Below are 19,183 nucleotides of genomic sequence, written 5' to 3'. Positions count from 1 at the left end.
TAAGTGTGACAAACATGCAAAGGAACAGGAAATGAGGAAGGGGGCAAACACTTTTTCACACCACTGTAGGTTTGAAGAATGGCATACTCTCGGGAGAAAATGATGGTGGAGATGGCTTTGAAACGTAAACGCCAAGATCAAGGTAAGAATGACACACGGGTGCATAAAAAAAAGATAATCTTGGTAGCCTAATTTAAAATCCAGTAATAGCTAGCGGTAGCCTTTAGCTAGCGATGCAAACTAGTAGCCTAGGCTAACCTACTTCACAAACTAGACACAAACACTTTAAACCTTCAAACCTTCTCCCCAGACTCTAACTGATAGTTTCGGGGTGTTGCTGACTATATTTGCCGGAGAATCAGCTCTCTGCGCTTCAGAACTGTGTCACAAAGTGTAGCCAGGCAGTCCATTCTCCATGCCCATGTCCTTTTTCCATGCACAGTTATTGAACAAAGATTTCCATCTCATAAACTGGTTACCCCACCCCACACACACTCACTTCCACTCAATTTGTTTCACAGATATGGGCCAAACACCACTTGCCACTTTATTTTTTCTTTTCTAACTAACTGCCACTTACTGAAGTAACTTGAATTCTGCTGTCGACTGCTGTTATTATATAATTATATATAATTAGATTGTTATATAACATCGCCACTAGAGACCACTGTCGTCACCATCGGTAAGTTATGTTACATTTGCGAGGGGAGCTAACTACAAGCTAATTACATCCTAACGATTTGCTGCTAAAGTTAGCTGCTACATCAAATCCTATGGGAGCTATGCTAGCTAGCTAATGTGTCAACAGTTAGCTCGGCAGCTAACGTTATTTACGATCCATTTCCTTTTTATATTAAGTAGTATATTATATATAGTATACAATCTACTAGCAACACTTACTCAATGACCGAATCATGTAAGCCCACCAATTTCCCCATAACATTAATGAAATAGTTTTTTTCAGAGCTCCAGTGATCACAATCAGTACCGTTTTCTACATGTCTCACGGAGTAGATTATACCACGCCACACAATGTAACACAATATAAACAGGAAACCATGAACATCAACATCCGGATGCACACCAATTAGACTTGTTTCGTGGGGGAATGTCAAGCTCTTAAACTAGGTTCCTTTTGTAGACTACGACTTCATTCCATGAGAAACAGACACAAACTTTTAAGGGAGGCATATGGGCAATTCCATGTAAATGTCATCCTTACCATGGAAAAAAAGTTGTGCTCACACACACAGAACTGTTGTTAATATATTCCTTTAAGGCTATATTTTCCTGTATTTAACCACTCAGATCAAAATGTATAGATACTTATATAACAATTGGGTTCTATCAAATTATTTATTTATTTCGTATTGGCCGATAGCCGAACAACATCCGCGGGTATATACATTAACCCCACTCTCACTCGTGTTACATTGCTTCATCATGTATGGACGGTGTACCAACAGTGACACGTAGAAACAGCGGTGAGCACACTTGGATTTTGTAAGCTCAATGTCAACAGAGATTTGTTTAGTGCAACGTGTAGCATTGCTGTTGTACAGTCGGTACAGTCCCAATACTTTTTGTCCATATGGTTTTGTTTCTCTCTCTCTTTTTTTTTGTCCTTACTTGATTGGACCATTCAAGAATGGACAGGTTGCAAAGACAGCAGTACACTCGTCAATGGAGGCTTGCTCAAAGGACACTGCTGACTGACAACCAACAACAAAGTGAAGAGATGGAAGAGGAGGAACAAGACAATGGAGCAGCAATGGAGCAGGAACAAGACAATGTTGATTCTGACTTAGAGGTTACAGAACAAGGGGAGAGAAGCAACTCAGAAGAGATGGAAGAGGACAGTGAGGAACAGGTGGGTGCAGTTGCTTCTCTGGCCTCTGACTTTGACGCTAAAGAAGAGGAGGAAAGTACCAACTCAGAAGAGTCTGAAGTGGATGACGATCCTCATTCAATTAAGGATTTTCTTAAGGGGCGGGCCTCAAAACCCCAGATCTCCCACACTGCCTTGGATGACCTTCTGAAGGGTTTAAAAATACATGGCCACCCCAAATTGCCTACAACTGCTCATACTCTGATGCAAACTCCAAGACACATTGAAGTCAATACACAGGGTATAATGTGTGTGACATGTGTTTAGAGAGGTGCATGGGAAGGAAGGATGACATTCCCAGAAGTGTATGATCTCAGCCTAATAACAGACAAGTTCCATCGCTGGATGTAATGTAATGTAATGGATGAACGCCAATGCAACGAGGACATTCCCCCAACACCACTGATGAGGCTCCCAGTATACATGGTTGAGCAGTTTCCCATTGATTACATGCACCAAGTCTGCTTAGGAGTCATGAAGAAACTCCTACAAGTCTGGATAAAGGGACCGCAGGTGACACGCATGTCAGCTAGTCAAGTAAATGAGGTAAGTGAGAGGTTGTTGTCATTGAGGAAATCAGTGATGGCTTATTTTGTTAATCAAGTCAAGGACATTTATGGGAAGGATTTCATGGTGAACAATGTACACTCTCTTGTGCATGTCGCCACAGAAGCAAGAATATTTGGATGTCTGGACGCTTGCAGTGCATTTGTGTTTGAGAATTACATGCAAAGAATAAAACGGCTTGTGAGATCAGGAAAACAGCCACTTGTACAGGTAGCAAATAGGCTCAAAGAGATGAAGCAACACCAAAGGAACATCATGCTGCCAGAGACAAGTAAAGTGTCACGACCAAACAACAGCTTTGTTGTCGATGGCAAATGCTACGAGGTGATCGAAGAAACACACAACAAAGATGATTCTGGAAGTCCATTGTTACTGTGTTGGGTATATGAATCACCTCTTCCCTTGTTTTTGAGTCCTTGTGACTCCCGCATTATTGGGTGTTTCAAGGTGCACTCGAAGCGCTATTCAGTGATGGTTCCAGAAGCCAATTGCACCAAGAGAGCAATAATGGTGGAGAACAGAGATGAGATTGTCTTCATGGAAGTCCTCCATGCAACTTAACCACACAACAGCTGAAACTGTTGCTGAGTGGATCATAAACGGCCCCAGCAACGAAGAGGACTGTCACAAGGCGTGTTTCAGGGTTCGTACACCTTTTCCAAGGTCAAATTCAAGCACTTTCAAGGTCCATTTTAAAGCTTTTTCCAGCACCTTACACCACCGTAAATTACATACCAATAGATAGTCAAAATTATTATTTAGTGTTTTTATCACATTAAAAGAGATACTACTATAAACAGCCAACATTGTGTTTAGTAATAGCAGAAGGATCAGATATCTTCATGGTTCATAACATAACATAACATACAGTAAGACAGCTATGAAGAGAGAGTAGCACTGAGTGGGAGGATTTGAGCCAAATGACATGCAGCTGGGTCATTCTGTGTCAAATCAGACAAAAATCCAAGAAAACAGTTGCTGCACCCTCTTAGATTTTGCTCAAAGTGTATGCTACCCTTAATGTCAATCTTTTCGCACTTTTTTTTCCCAAATCTAGGGGATGCCGTACAAACTTGTAATGGTTCAGTCATATTGACATGTTTGTCTTCCACCTTACAAAGTTTGGGCTGCCTATGAATAATACTTTTCATTATATTAATGTTCAAATATTGCTTCCCAGATAATGTGATTTTCAGGCTGTAAAACTGAAGTAATTTCAAGGGCTGAAAGTATGAAGACATAGGATTTAAACAGAAATATTTTACAGGCCTTGGTTTTAGGACACATTCTTGATATAGACATGGTTTGAACAAAATCTGAGACAGTGCAACAACAACATCCTGTAATTCCATTTTAACCCAGAATACTCTGACAGTGCACAGGCACCTGTCTGATAAATAGCCTATATTAATTGAAAAACAATGTATTTCATTGCCAAGACATACATTTATCTACTGGAATAGAGCAGTGTAAATATTGCATAAGGCCATCCTCAACCTTACAGGAGGCTACTTGTATGACACGATTTCTGTTCAGCAATCAACAATTGTTGTTATGCACTAAACAGAAATTGAACAGATTACTTGAGCAGTTGTTACAATATTTGTTCTAGTAAATATAGATTAAACAGAGAAATGAAACTGAAATCTTTGCTGAAATGAGTGAACGTACCAGATTCTCCTTCCCTGGAGGTGCACATAGAAACAGAATCACTCTGATATATCAAAGAGATAATGTGAGATCAGTTGTGGGCCATGTTGAAGAAGAAACAAGGATGTACACACTTAACCACACTTCTCTTTCAGTTACAGTTACATTTCAGTTGTGGCACAAAAAAACAGTGTTTACAGTAAAGCAAAAACAAAAGAAATTGGCTCAGCAAGCATCTCTAAAGTTTCATTTATCTCTGCTGCTCTCACCAACAAGTAAACAGGAATATTAGTGGAATACTCACTTTCATTAGCCCTGTAAACAGCTTAGTCGGATAATCTTTTTTTTCTTAATTAGGGTAAAAAATTGGAATATTATGTGCATGTAAACGTACTGATTGACATTGGGTTTAGCGTTCTCAACCTGTCAATCCTGTAAACTTTGAGTCTGGGGAGGAGGAGGAGGGGCCGGCTCTCTCCAGTTTTCTGAATTTGGACTGCAGTTGTAGTGGAAGTTTTTCTTGTTAGCAGCAGTAGTGCGTATCAAAAACACCAGATGAAACAAATAAGGACGATTTGAGAATTAAACCAAAGTTTGGTCTTTGAGTATGTATTTACATTTGCAAATGCAGAGAAAACAGTTTCACATAGCATCAAAGCACATCTGAAAGGGTCTTCTGACCAAGCTAAAAGTCTAAACATCTTTATACCACACGACTCAGTTAGACCACCCCTCTCAAGATACCTTTAGCAGGCCAACAGTTGAAAAAACACCATAAACAGTCAAATCCTTTTACGACCTTCCCCTCTGCTCCTGTTCCCAACTTTAGCCTAAACACCTGTGTAGCTTAGGAGACAGAAAGAGACACAGTTCAAACAGTGTTATGGCCTTCTTCACCTTATCTGCTAAAAGTAAAACAGTATGAGGGACTGAGGTCCTTTAAGGAAAAATAGCTTCAACTAGGCTCAAGGTTTACGATGCCAGCTGCTTCCCCTTGGAGTTTCTAAGTTTACACAAAAGAAAAGAATATAAGAAAATCTTGTAGAATCTTAAACTGTTAAATAAAATGTTCCATTACACAGTAACCATTTTAAATTCTAGCTGTCAATATTACATATTGCACCGTTAACAAATAATTATTCCTCTCCTGTGTGGACGCGCAAGTGTTTTTTCAGATTTTGCTTTAGTGCAAATCTTTTACTGCAAACTGAGCAACTAAATGGTTTTTCCCCTGTGTGGACGCACAAGTGCTGTTTCAGAGTTACAGATCTTCCAAATCTTTTACTACAAAAAGAACAACTAAATATTTTCTCCCCTGTGTGGACAATCAAGTGTCTTTCCAGACTTTGCTTCTGTGTAAATCTTTTACCACAAACTGAGCAACTAAATGGTTTTTCACCTGTGTGGACAATCAAGTATCTTTTCAGACTTTGCTTCTGTGCAAATATTTTCCTACAAACTGAACAACTAAATGGTTTTTCCCCTGTGTGGATTCTCATGTGTTTAACCAAATTGTCATGCTTACAGAAACTTGCTTTACAAACTGAGCAGGTGTAGCATTTTCCTTCTGAATGAAGTCTCATGTGAGTCGTTAAGGACTTCTTCAGAAGGTATCTTTTACCACAAATTGAGCAACTAAATGGTTTCCCTCCTGTTTGGACTCCAGAGTGTTTGTGTCTGTGTTTCTTGTGGCCAAAGCTTCCAGCACATCCAGAGGAGCTAACTGATGTGTTTCCAGTATTACATTCCACATCACTTACAGCTACTTCATGGTTTTGCAGAGGGATTAAAACTGACTGAGGTTTCCTAGTCTCCTCCCAGTCTGCACTGTCATCAGTCTCAGATACAGAGGAGTCTGAAGTCTTGTCATGAGTAGCTGGTTGTAAAGGACTATCTGGATCTGGGTTCTTGGCTGGTTCTGGTCCTCCACAGTCCTCTCCATCAGCTTCTGTTCTCTCTGCCTCTCTGTTCTCAGTTTGGCTTCCATGAAGCTGTGAGGACTGAGTTTTCTCTTCATCATCTTCTTCACTCTTCACTCTTCACAGGGACAGAAGTGAACGGGAACTTGATATCGGTCTCCTCCAGCCCTTGAAGCTGCTCTCCCTCCTGACTGGTCCAGAGTTCCTCCTGTTCCTCTTTAATGTGTGGGGGCTCTGGGTCCTCCTGGTCCAGACCGGAGCTCCACTCCTGCTGCTCAGGGGGAACCTCTGCTTTCACCACTGACAGCTGCTGGACGTCTGAGGAGAATAAGGAAATACATGCACACGGAGAAAACTGTTAGAAAACTGTAATGTCATGTTGACACTTATTCATTAACCGACACCAAAACTAGTTCCGATTGTAGACTATCTGGAAGTTATTTCACCAGTAAATTGCTGTTAAATGACAAAAACAGATGAGAAAAGAGTATTTTACGATCACTTTGAATGCACCATGAGGTTTACTAGTTTCAAGTAAACGCACAATTTAGTCCCATCTGTTTTTCCAACAACACCAGTGGCCAATTGCTTGTTTGTGTCTTTAACTGCAGACTGTTTGATGTCCCGGTGTTGGAATCCTCTACAGTGAAATACAGTCACACTTTTACACCATTAAGCTGTCAGCATTTTAACCGTGTTTAATCCAGCTAACGTTACTACATTGCGTTGCCTGTATCTTTTCACAGCAACCCTCCATAGAGATTTATCAGCCTACTTTTAGACAGTGACAGTAAAAATGTATTTCACACTATTATCATGAACTCTGCAATTAATACACGGTTCATATGCATTCCAAACCATGAACCACGGATCAACTATGGTCCGATACAACACTAGTTCAACATTAAGCATTGCCCGATGGCCTAGGGCTGCACGGTTATGACCAAAATGATAATCACGATTATTTTGATCAATATTGAGATCACGATTAATTATCACAATTATTTGTTGATTTTAACCAAAACAAATTTTATTGTCACATAGGCTAATTATAACTGCTTTCACATCCATATTGTGTTACATTCCTCCTTTGTTGAAGGATACTATGAAGGAGTATGCCATTTCAGCTGTTGTGCGACCGCTTTCCACACGTGCACGTTTGCCGTGAAAAGATACAGGCAACGCAATTTTCTGTTCACGTTAACAGTGCATGTGGTGCCCAGTATCTACCGGACGAGATAGCAACATGCATTTCGGTGCCTCCTTACGGTGCCACAGACGTTAGAGGCACCAGAATAATCGCTGCATGTCACGCTAGCAAACACTAATACTAACACAGCAGCTAACGTTAGCCTACCATTAGCTACAGTAGTAACTGGATTAAACACAGCTAAAATCCTGACAGCTAAACGGTGCAGTGTGACTGTATTTCACTGAAGAGGATTCCAACAGCGGGACGTACAACAGTCTGCCGCTAAAGCTATGAGCTAAAAGACTCAAACTAGCACTGGTCACTGCGGTTGTCTGAAAAACAACACAGACGGGACAAAATGTTGCGTTTACTGGTAAACTGGTAAACTCTTGCTCACAATTAAAGCATCAGAGGATTTTTTTTTAACGAGACTGGTCACACTACTGTTTGGATCCATCAAACACGTTTGCAATACCGGCGCAGCATCACCTAACAGCAACTTTAGCTAGCCTATGATACTATGGATTCCTACCAGAGGACGCCTCGCCCAAGTCCAGTCGGCTTTCAAATGTTAAAAATCCACGAAGCACATTTACATGTGTTTAAGTAATGTAGTTAGTCCGTCTGTGGTGTTTAATCTACTATGGTGCTTTGTTTAATTAGTAACGTTACCCTAAATGACAACACAGTAGCGGAAATTAGGGGTGCACCGATCCGATATTAAGATCGGATATCAGCCCCGATATTGACAAAAAAGCTGGATCGGGGATCAGAAAAATTAACAGATCCACGTTTTTTTTTTCTCTCCGTCGCAGCACTGGGACCCCTGTTAACTGCGTACCCTTCTCACTCATGGTAGTAACTTTATAACACAACAATTAATAACCCACAACTAATTCTCTTTAGCAGGATAAAACACCATAGCACACAACAATTTGTGACTTAAACAATTTCTAACACTAATAATTTTACATTTACAAATGTACACCGCCGAACGGCATGTGGGGTAACATTATAGCTGCTAGCTAGCCAGGTAGCCAGGTAGCATAACAGTCTGTTAAGCTGGGAGAGGCTCCGGTCGCTACTGCACATTCAAGAACAGAGAAGAAAGTTAGATGAGATACACCACAACAACGTATGCTCAAGAGAGCCGTCTGTTGTTCCGACGTTTTTTTTTTCAAAAAAATGGGACATAATTTAGCCACTGTTGTTGCCCGTCGCTCTAACATTAGCTACTCGGTTGCGCTAACGTTATTCGGCCGTGCTAACGTTAAAGACATGTCACTTCAAGCACGCAACGGAGCAACATTATGAACGCAATCCACCTGCGGTCCCGCTACAGACCGTTGAGAAAGACGGGTTCAGAGCAATGATTAAAACACTGGATTTAAGATGTCTTGCCTTGCTGAAATACGTCCGCCAACCTACTTACGTTATTCAAAAGAAACTATGTTAAAGTTGTTTTTATGTGAATTCATTCGATTTAAGTTTATTTTACTACTTTGCACAATAAAAATAGTTTAGATTCTGTAACTGTTTCATGCATTCTTCTTCATATAACGTTATTGTATAATGTTGTGGAGCCAAGCAAACCCTTTTGTAATCAAAGCTTTTAATAAACATGATATTAAAATGTTTTTGTGATATTCTATGTACTCCTGACAGTAGAATAAGCCATTATAAACCTATATAAAGGCCGATTAGTATTTATTTAAATTTATTTTAGGGCTGTCAAAATAACGCGTTAATTTCGATTAATTAATCTGAGAAAAAAATAACGTGTTAAAAAAAATAACGCAGATTAATCCATTCCATATTGACATTTGACCCAGAGCAGTTCTAGCCACCATTTGACTGTAGAATGAAGGAGGGAGATGAGAATGTGCTGCCTGGATCATTGATTGGAACATTTACTTGTAAAAAAATCTTCTTCCTGAATAGGGTTGGCTACATCTGAACCGAGGTATGAACCGAACCGTGACTTCTGTGTACCATTCCACCCCTAGCGTGTGTGTGTGTGTGTGTGTGTGTGCGTGTGTGTGTGCAAGTAGACAGACACAGGCAGGATAGATGAAGCCCTGGATGTGGAAATGAATGTGATTTGGCCTACTGATGTCTCATAGCAGACAGAAAATTCATTGGACACAACTAACTTTTAAATAAAAGCATATGGACTTTTCTGGGAAAAATGATTTAAAAAAAAGTTGTATATGTGTTGTATACGTTACAGAGTTTATTTGGGTTTCCCCTGAATGTCAAGACTTGGAATAACACTTTTCAAAATCCAAAAGTCCTCTTTATTATTGTGTGATTTGAATACACTTCTGTGAGATTCAATCTCCGTTTAGTTTTTTTCTTTTGCCTTTATAGTTGTTTGGGGCTATTTTAATTCCAAAGGCCAAGGGAACATTATCAGGATGCATAGTATCCTGGATCCATGAAATAACTGGCCTTTCAAAATAAAAGTCTGCCTGCCTCTATGGGAATTTAACATAGGGGTGTCTATACTTATGCCTCCTGTATTTTAAGGAAGAACATTTATTTATTTAAGATACATTATTCATTCACAAAGAAAATTGGTGTTCTCAAAGGCTGGATTTTTCCTATTTTTTTCAATTACGGCATTAAGATCAATTTCCAAAAGATGATTTTTTTTTAATTCCTCTTTTTAGTCAACTTTAGCAGGGGTTCCAATACTCACGAGCAGCACTGTATATAACAGTATAACAGTCACAGATATTTTAATACTTCAGGTATATTTTTCTGATTAGTTACAAAGGTTTACTTTAGTAACATTTATGATGCAGGACTTTAACTTGTAACCAGTGGTGGAAGAAGTATTAAGATCCTTAACTGAAGTAAAAGTGCTAATATATTTTATACCACACTGTGAAAATACTGCACTCCACTGGAGCATTTCGTCAGAAATCTATAACTCTATAAAAGAGTGTTAGAACATGGTTTAATCAACCAGAATGACCAACAGTTCAGGAGACAGGGACCCTTAAAGTTGACCCATATCGGTCTGATGTCAGTATAACCAGAGTGTGAATAAAGAGAAGAGGTTAAGGTAACAAACCTGCTCTGTGTAACCGAAGCTGAGGGTTGAAAACAGCGTCCAGTCGTCCCTGTTGTCGCTCGTTCTCCTCTTTTGAACGACAAAGTTCCTCCTCGTACTCTGCTATCGTTCTTTCAAACAGCCCACATATCTCTTCAGCAGCCGCAGTTAGTCGCTGCTCCACCAACGCTCTCAGCATTTGGACTTTAGACATTTTCACACAATGACAGAAACTTTTCCTCCGAACAAACTCTGTTAAAAACACTGTTTGCTCTCCTTCAAACTGTGTTGCTAACCAGCTAGCATGCTTAAGCTAGCGCCAATAGCTTTGTAGCTACCGGGGGATGAGTTAGAAGTAAAACATTCAGAAAGAAGGTGAGCATTGAGCAGCACAAAGTCCATTCAGACAGTTTATCCGGACACACAGAGGCTCTGGTGGATCAGTACTGTCGGAGCCTGGAGCTCACACACACACTTTCTCACCACAACAAACCGCCTACGCTGTTTCCACTCACGTTAGGCGCCATATTGCTCAAAGAATAACATCCGGTTGTGCTGCAACTTTGTGGTTAACCTTCAAAATAAAAGTTCTTTAGCTTGACCTACAAACAACGTGACCTAATTCTAGCAACAGGCAACGGTTAAAATATAATTGATGGTAAAATCAGACTAAAAAAGAACCTATACATTACATAAAAGCTATTTTTAAATATAGATTTGTGTAGCAGTACAGGATTCAAGGATTAAACTAACATGAAAATAATGCCTACATATTAAGTTAAGGTATCAGTAATAATAATCCAATAATATACTAAACTATATGAAATAACATTCAGAGGCGACATTCTGCTGCAGAAGCATCATAAACTGGATAAAAGTGGCGCAACTTTTATTTTGAAGAAGTGGTACTGGAAGTACTTTTACTTACCGTGGCTAACTTGAGCAGTGCGGAGTCAACGGAAGTTAACGTAGCATGCTAGCTGGACAGAGACTGAACTCGGCCACACAGCGCTAGTAGGAGAGACTATTGGATGGAGACCCACAATGTCCAGATAAACCTGTCTAAATGGACTCTATGCTGTTCCCTTTATTTGAAAACCTCGGAATTATCTCCTGGTGTCCTACGAAGCTAATGAAGTTAGCTTGCTAGCTGGAAGTACACGGACCCGAACGTAAATACACAGCGCACTTCAAAGTGAGCAAACGGATTTTAACGGAGTCTGTCTGGAGGAAACGTTGCTGTGATTTAGCGAGTAATAATGTCTAAACTTGAGTTCAGTTCAAAAGAGAATCACCGACAACAGAAACTACTGGACGCTGTTTTAAACCCTGAAGTCCGGTTACACAGAGCAGGTTGGTACAGCTTCATTGTTATACATTTAATCTGCTGGGAAACCAGTATTCACAACAGATACTGAAGTAAATGTACAAATGAAACTGTTACTGTTAAGTAAAGGTTCAGTTTAAAATGTTACTTCAGTAAAGGTATGTAGGCCTATGTATATTCAGGAAATGTAGTTAAGTTATTAAAGGTATAAATATGTGTGACAAACATTCTCTGGTTTCAGCTCATCCCCTCTATCAGTGAATCTCCTAAACTTAGATACGGAGGGTGTGAAATTAGGGGCCGTGTTGCACGTATTTGAGTAAACTTTATGTCTGTTACTGCACTTTAATTAGAGCTGTCAATCTTCCTTTATAATACCATTCGAAATCCATTTGATATATTTTTTTAATATTCGAATATTTAATGTTCAATTGCAGCCTGTAAAATAATATGTACTACACTACTCAGGCTTATGCATTGTCGATGGTATGTGGTTGTTGTTACACGTTCCGTCCACTAGAGGGGCTTCCAACATTAGCCTGGCCTTGAGGGGACCGGCACGCAACTTTGTTTACATTCATTTTCCACCACGCACACAGCGACAAACACAAATCAACAGAGAACTCTGTAATGAAACATTATCTAACAAGTGTAGTGAAGTGGCTCTGTTGTAAAGGCTAACAGTGCTCGGTTAGCACAATGACATCACGTTAGAAAGCCAAAACGTTTTGTCATAAACTAGCTAGGTGAGTAACAAACGATGCTAACGGCATTAATAACTAAGCCAAAAGGTAATATATGAAGTAGAAGCTAACTCTGACAGCTGTAGGGCAGCTAACCTTACCTTTAGCTGTCTTCATGAAGCTCCCAGCTACGCTAATGTTACTATACCTCGCGACACAGTTAGAAAACAAGAACGAGCTGACTAATGTTAACATAAGCACTTTGGCTCGGTGGATGTCGATTTTAAAACTTTAAAACTATTTCCCGTCCTTCTTATGATTTCCAGCCGCAACCTGTCACTCCCCTGTGTACTAACGGTACTCGGAACGTAACGTTAGCTCCGTAATGTTGTACTAACGTTAGCTCCGTAATGTTGTACTAACGCTATCTTAGACCTCACAATGCATCTTTTGTAGGGCTGCACGATTATGGCCAAAATGATAATCACGATTATTTTGATCAATATTAAGATCACGATTAGTTGTTGATTTTAACCAAAACAAATTGGATTGTCATATAGGCTAATTATAACTGTTTTCACATCCATATTGTGCTACATTCCTGCCAATACATCCATATTGTGCTACATTCCTCCTTTGTTGAAGGATACTATGAAGGAGTATGCCATTTCAGCTGTTGTACGACCGCTTTCCACACAGGCGTGCTTTCCGTTTGCACGTCTGTTCACGTTAACGGCGCATGGTAAAATCCCTGTACTATCTATCGGTATCTACCAGACGAAATAGCAACGCGGATTACGGTGCCACTTAAATGTCTGCGTCGCGCTCTGATGCTCCAAAACAGACGTTAGAGGCAACAGAAACATCGCTGCACGTCACGCTAGTAAACACTAATAACACGTTACACAGCAGCCAACGTTAGCCTACCGTTAGCTACAGTAGTAACTGGATTAAACACGGCTAAAATGCTGACAGCTAAATGGTGCAGGTTGACTGTATTTCACTGTAGAGGATTCCAACAGCGGGACGTACAACAGTCTCCCGCTAAAGCTATGAGCTAAAAGACTCAAACTAGCACTGGTCACTGCTGTTGTCTAAAAAAAACAACACAGACGGGACAAAATGTTGCGTTTACTGGTAAACTGGTAAACCTTGTGACGACTTATGACCGACTGCTATCTGTTGTGGAATTTTCCTCACGTTACTCTCTGTCCTCTGTGACTGTCTACATCTAAACTAAGCTGCGCGGTGCAGGGAACAACTCTGATTGGCTAAAATCGAGAGTGGTTTACGGAGCTTTGGAAAAAAAACTTTGATACAGAGTAGGGCTGTGCAATTAATCGAAATTTAATCGTGATCATGATTTTGGCTCCCAATGATCACAAAAACAGAATAATCAAAAAAAACAATTATTTAGTTCATTACGTTTTGCAAGTAAACTCTTATTTTCTCTTGTGTTCTGAATGAAAAAATAAAGTTTAAATAGGAAAAATATTAAGGCAAATTTCACAGTTGTATGTTTTTTTTTTTTTTTACTGTTGATTTATTTAACTTTTTTCACTGTTTTTTAAGTTCAATATTATTATTCAATATGGAAATAAAATTATTATTATTTTTTTAAATTGTATGTCTACTGCAATCACATGGGAAAAGTAACATTTACATACTGTGAATCGTTTTTTTTTTAATCGAAAATCGTTTATGAATTGAAAATCGATTTTGAATCGAATCTTGAGCCTAAAAATTGATATTGAATCGAATCGTGACATTTTCTGAATCGTGCACCCCTAAAAGCTATGGATTTAACAGGCAGGAAATAACAGTAATATTATTAACAGAATGATTTACTTAAAGTCTCATTGACACAGGATTTCAGTTCACAAATGCCTTGAAACAAGAAATCAAGAATGGACAAATAGATATATATCCTGCCAGCGAGGCAACCTACTTGTAATATGGTGAACTATCACTGATACAATGACTGCTACGGCGATAGAGGCTGGAATACTGGATCCAACCGGTTACAGCCTTCTCTGATTGGTCAGTAGCAGCTAGGCTAACGTTATGAAAGGGGCTAGCTTTATTAGCTAGAGCAGCCTACCGAAAGTTATTACCTGTTCATCTGTAGCTGTTGGTGCATCTAGAAAGACGGATAGAACAGCATTCGTTGTCAGTGACTTGTGGTCCTTTAGATTGCGGGGTTTGTCAAAGTCGTCTGGTCTAAAATGATCACTACACATTTTCCACTTGAGTAGAGTCTCCGCTGGTATCTTGATGTCCAAGCCAGCAGCTACTAGGTTTCCCGACTGGAGTGCGCTTCTCTGTTTACTTTATGGCGCAGTACTACTAACCAGAGCAAAGTAAAATTCCGCCGCTGCTGAGAAACTAGTCCCTCAAAATGTAATGCGATCATTGAGATTCAAGGGTAGTTTTATTTCTAACATTATTTTATCAACAGACATTTACTTCGATAGTCTGGCGTTATAATTTATTTGCCTCGGGTGTACTATGGAGTATGTAAGACTGCTTTTAATGGCAGGCTAGCAGATACTGTTGACTTGCGCTAGCCTAGCACCAGCAAACTCTGCAACTGGAAGGACTGGATGAAAAGTGTTAAACTGTCTCCACTGATAACTAATTTGGAAATGAGGTCCTATGTCCAAAATTCTGAACCACCCCTTTAAACTTCATTTCCCTTAGGTAAATGCATAACCCAGAAATGAACACAAAACATAATTAATATATAAAACATACTACAGATTATGTAAAAAGATCTTGTCAATGTGAAATTACTTTTGTAACCGTTTTCTCCGTGTGCATGTATTTGATTTTTCTCCTCAGACGTCCAGCAGCTGTCAGTGGTGAAAGCAGAGGTTCCCCCTGAGCAGCAGGAGTGGAGCTCCGGTCTGGACCAGGAGGACCCAGAGCCCCCACACATTAAAGAGGAACAGGAGGAACTCTGGACCAGTCAGGAGGGAAAGCAGCTTCAAGGGCTGGAGGAGGCCGATATCAAGTTCCCGTTCACTTCTGTCCCTGTGAAGAGTGAAGAAGATGATGAAGAGAAAACTCAGTCCTCACAGCTTCATGGAAGCCAAACTGAGAACAGAGAGGCAGAGAGAACAGAAGCTGATGGAGAGGACTGTGGAGGACCAGAACCAGCCAGGAACCCAGATCCAGATAGTCCTTTACAACCAGATACTCATGACAAGACTTCAGACTCCTCTGTATCTGAGACTGATGACAGTGCAGACTGGGAGGAGACTAGGGAACCTCAGTCAGTTTTAATCCCTCTGCAAAACAATGAAGTAGCTGTAAGTGATGTGGAATGTAATACTGGAAACACATCAGTTAGCTCCTCTGGATGTGCTGGAAGCTTTGGCCACAAGAAACATCGACAGAAACACTCTGGAGTCCAAACAGGAGGGAAACCATTTAGTTGCTCAATTTGTGGTAAAAGATACCTTCTGAAGAAGTCCTTAACGACTCACATGAGACTTCATTCAGAAGAAAAATGCTACACCTGCTCAGTTTGTAAAGCAAGTTTCTGTACGCCTAGCGATTTGGTTAAACACATGAGAATCCACACAGGGGAAAAACCATTTAGTTGCTCATTTTGTAGTAAAAGATTCACACAACAGGGAAATCTGAAACAACACTTAACTGTCCACGTGGGGGAGAAACCATTTAGTTGTTCAGTTTGTAGTAAAAGTTTTGCACTAAAGGGAAATCTGAAGCAACACTTAACTGTCCACATGGGGGAGAAACCATTTAGTTGTTCAGTTTGTGACAGAAGATTCTCTCGGCTCAATCATGTCAAAAGTCACAAGTGTGTTGGTGAGAGATGCTCGCTGAGACAATTCGTCAAGTACTGAGTTCAAGTCTTTGTTCAACACTAATCAGCTATAAACTGTCAGACTTATCCTCTCTAGGTTCACTGTACCGTGGACGGCACACTTTGTGGCTGTGGCGTCGCTGTAACCTCCACTCATAAACGTTTTTATAACTTTAAAGCATTAAATCTTCAAAATATACAGCCATGCGACACAACAATTGAAAGCTTAGCCTCTCATGATTCAATTAAGCCCACACACAAAGCATTAGATGAAATATAGCAGTTATACAACTGTTATAAATAGTGCTGTCAGTTAAATGCGTTATTAATGGCGTTAACACAAACCCATTTTAACGGTGTCAATTTTTTTATTGCGAGATTAACGGTCTTTTTGGCCTAGCAAACTTTCTAGTTTTTTTTCACATGCTGTTGCAACAACTAATAACACACTGGATCTAGCTAGATCGGAAACAAAACAACAGGCACGCTGCACACACTTGTTTGGGCTTGCGAGCCGGCCAAAGAGTAGTACATACCTGCAAACTAGTCGCTGATCGCCGTTTTGAATGGGGTCCGAGACCTGGTGCTGATACGGCACCGGTGCCTTAACAACCGTTATCTACCAGACCGAATAGCAATGCGGATTTCAGTGCTACTGAAATGCCTGCGCTTCTCTCTGATGCTCCAAAAACGGACATTAGACGGAACTGAAACATCGTCACACGGGACGCTAGTCAACACTACACTTAGCAGCAGCTAACGTTAACCTACTGTTAGCTAGCAGCTGGAGTAAACACGGTTAAAATACTGACAGCTAAATGGTGTACAAGTGTGTCTGTATTTCACTGTAGAGGATTCTAACACCAGACTGTAGCTGCCGTTATCTGAAAAACACTCGCCTCATGGTGATTTCAAAGTTATTGTAAAATACCCTTTTCCCATTCAGTGGTTGTTTTCGCCATTTTGTGCTCCTTTTTTTTTTTTTTTTAGATCAACTTTTTGTTGTTTTATATTTTTGAACATACGGAACAGACAAATACATATATATATATATATATATATATATATATCTTTCGGTTCAGGCACCGTTTTTAAAAGTATCGTATCATGTTGGTAAGAGTATTAAAATGAGAAAAAATAATGGGACAAAAAGAAATCAAGGGACATTTAGAATAGATAAAAATGTGCGATTAATTGCGAGTTAACGATGACATTAATGCGATTAAATATTTTAATCGTTTCACAGCACTAGTTATAAAGTTAAAGAAAATAAAGAAATACAGCCGTAAACTGCGCAGCTGGTGTCTAGAGTCGAGAGTGCATCCATACCTTTTTCCTTCTGTCTTTAGCCACTGCGGGGATATTTTGCCCAAAACTTTTTTTTCATAAATCCAGTCCAAGGAAATGGAATATCCAAGCCATTATATCCAAAACGAGCTGTTCGCCTCACAATGTTGAAGTTTCTGGCCGAATCACAACGGAAAAACGCAAAACAGTTTTTCATTTCCGCACTTGTATCGCGGCTCGCTCCTCAACCGAGGCTTCTACCGGCTTGACGTGGGCGTCACTGTATTCTCTAGGGTGTAAGGTTTCCATAGATACCTTGTTTGAGCCAATACGTTCAGTTTTGCCTTTGATAGCCCTATGGGAAGCTGAGGATCCCTCTGACGCGATGTCAGGTCCACGTGTGTTCAATCGACATTTGCTCGGACCAGTTAGATTTAAATGCTACAAGACCCGCCTACATTTTTAGCCAATGAGCTTACAATTCAATAGACACCAAACTTGACACTGACATTTTAACCCTTTGATGACTGTAGCTGTGTCAAAGCAAAAACAGGGCCTCCTATAAGCATATCACACCCTGTGCAATTTATAATTACTTATTTCTATATATTTATGTAAATCGTTATTTCAAGTTTATGTGTGATTGATGTGGGTGTGTTTGTGTATTTGAGAAGTGTTTTATTTTGTACTTTATTGGCTTTTTTCTTTGCACTTTTCAAATTGAAATAAGAAAAACGGACAGACATATCTGTAGAATAAAAGTCATACAAAATCCATTTTTGAGTCTTTTGGCTTCTGGATTTTGGATTTTTTTCTGTAGTAAGCTGAGACGTGACTATGGCCTTGTGTTGTCTGTATCTCACCAGATGTATTTTAATAATTTTACAGATGTATGACTTGGACGGAAATGAAAAACCTCCATTCTAGCCTCTGTAACTCTGTGTCAGTAAGGCCTAGAATCACCCTGTACACTTGTATCAAAAACTTGAGTGTTACCTTTCCAATGATGCCAGGCACATCCCAGAGTGTCAAAGTATGTGGGAGCTGAAATGAATACACAATCGTTGTAATTCAGTTTTTATATGTCTTTGTTTTGTTTTCTAGCATACAGCTCTATGGCATCAGCAGTAAGGAAACTCAAGCAAAGTATTCAACCTTGTTACCATTGGAGGAGGGGTGGGGGTGATGCGTGATCACAGAAGGCTTCTAATCTGTTCAATTTCTGTTTGATAACAAGGATTACAAACAGTTGTAAAGCTCAGCCAACTGCAGTTAAAGGTTGTACTTCAATATTTTCCACAGTTTTGGTAACTACGCACTGTGTTTCTTAGGAATTATAATACTTTTTTGTATATATTTATTTGAATAAATCAGTGTTAAACTTGAATTTCTTTACATCTGTTTCCCTAAAGAAAGTGGTGGTTAGTAATGAGTTACATTTGTCTGTCATCTCAGTTATAACTTTGTATTCTCCAAGTTAATATCTGAGCTCTTTGAACAAGGTGACGTCACTTAAAAAGAAACAAACCAACAGTTTATCTGAATCACTTTATGTGAACTGAAGGATGAGGAGATGGTCGCAGCAGCCAATCACCTTCTCAGCAGAGCGGATGGTACGCTGCACTCTGCCCTTGTCCTTGGGGTGGCAGCAGCGTACCGGATGGTGATGAAAGATTTCAAAGGGCGTGAGGGTTTGAGTACACACTTACCGAGCCCTTTCCGTGAGTCTGCATCGATGCAGACTTCACTAAAGGGAATTACCCACAGTTCAAAGCGTTGT

The 19,183-nt window shown here is 39.9% G+C and overlaps 2 protein-coding genes across 2 annotated transcripts; one reads left to right on the top strand and one right to left on the bottom strand.

Moving 5' to 3' along the window:
- Positions 1 to 5,533: 5,533 nt before the first annotated feature.
- LOC144526190 (uncharacterized) lies at positions 5,534 to 10,818 on the bottom strand. Its single transcript, XM_078263459.1, has 2 exons — positions 10,296 to 10,818; positions 5,534 to 6,342 (listed from the first exon to the last, which is right to left on the bottom strand). The coding sequence occupies exons 1-2, from the start codon at positions 10,486 to 10,488 to the stop codon at positions 6,131 to 6,133; spliced, it is 405 nt and encodes a 134-aa protein (XP_078119585.1). The 5' UTR covers positions 10,489 to 10,818; the 3' UTR covers positions 5,534 to 6,130.
- A 397-nt stretch (positions 10,819 to 11,215) lies between these two features.
- On the top strand, positions 11,216 to 18,790 carry LOC144526189 (uncharacterized). Its single transcript, XM_078263458.1, has 2 exons — positions 11,216 to 11,627; positions 15,126 to 18,790. The coding sequence occupies exons 1-2, from the start codon at positions 11,534 to 11,536 to the stop codon at positions 16,154 to 16,156; spliced, it is 1,125 nt and encodes a 374-aa protein (XP_078119584.1). The 5' UTR covers positions 11,216 to 11,533; the 3' UTR covers positions 16,157 to 18,790.
- The last annotated feature ends 393 nt before the right edge of the window (positions 18,791 to 19,183 follow it).

The sequence above is a fragment of the Sander vitreus genome, chromosome 12, assembly GCF_031162955.1.
Source record: "Sander vitreus isolate 19-12246 chromosome 12, sanVit1, whole genome shotgun sequence".
In the NCBI taxonomy this organism is placed as follows: Eukaryota; Metazoa; Chordata; class Actinopteri; order Perciformes; family Percidae; genus Sander; species Sander vitreus.
This window is presented reverse-complemented; position numbering and strand designations above follow the sequence as displayed.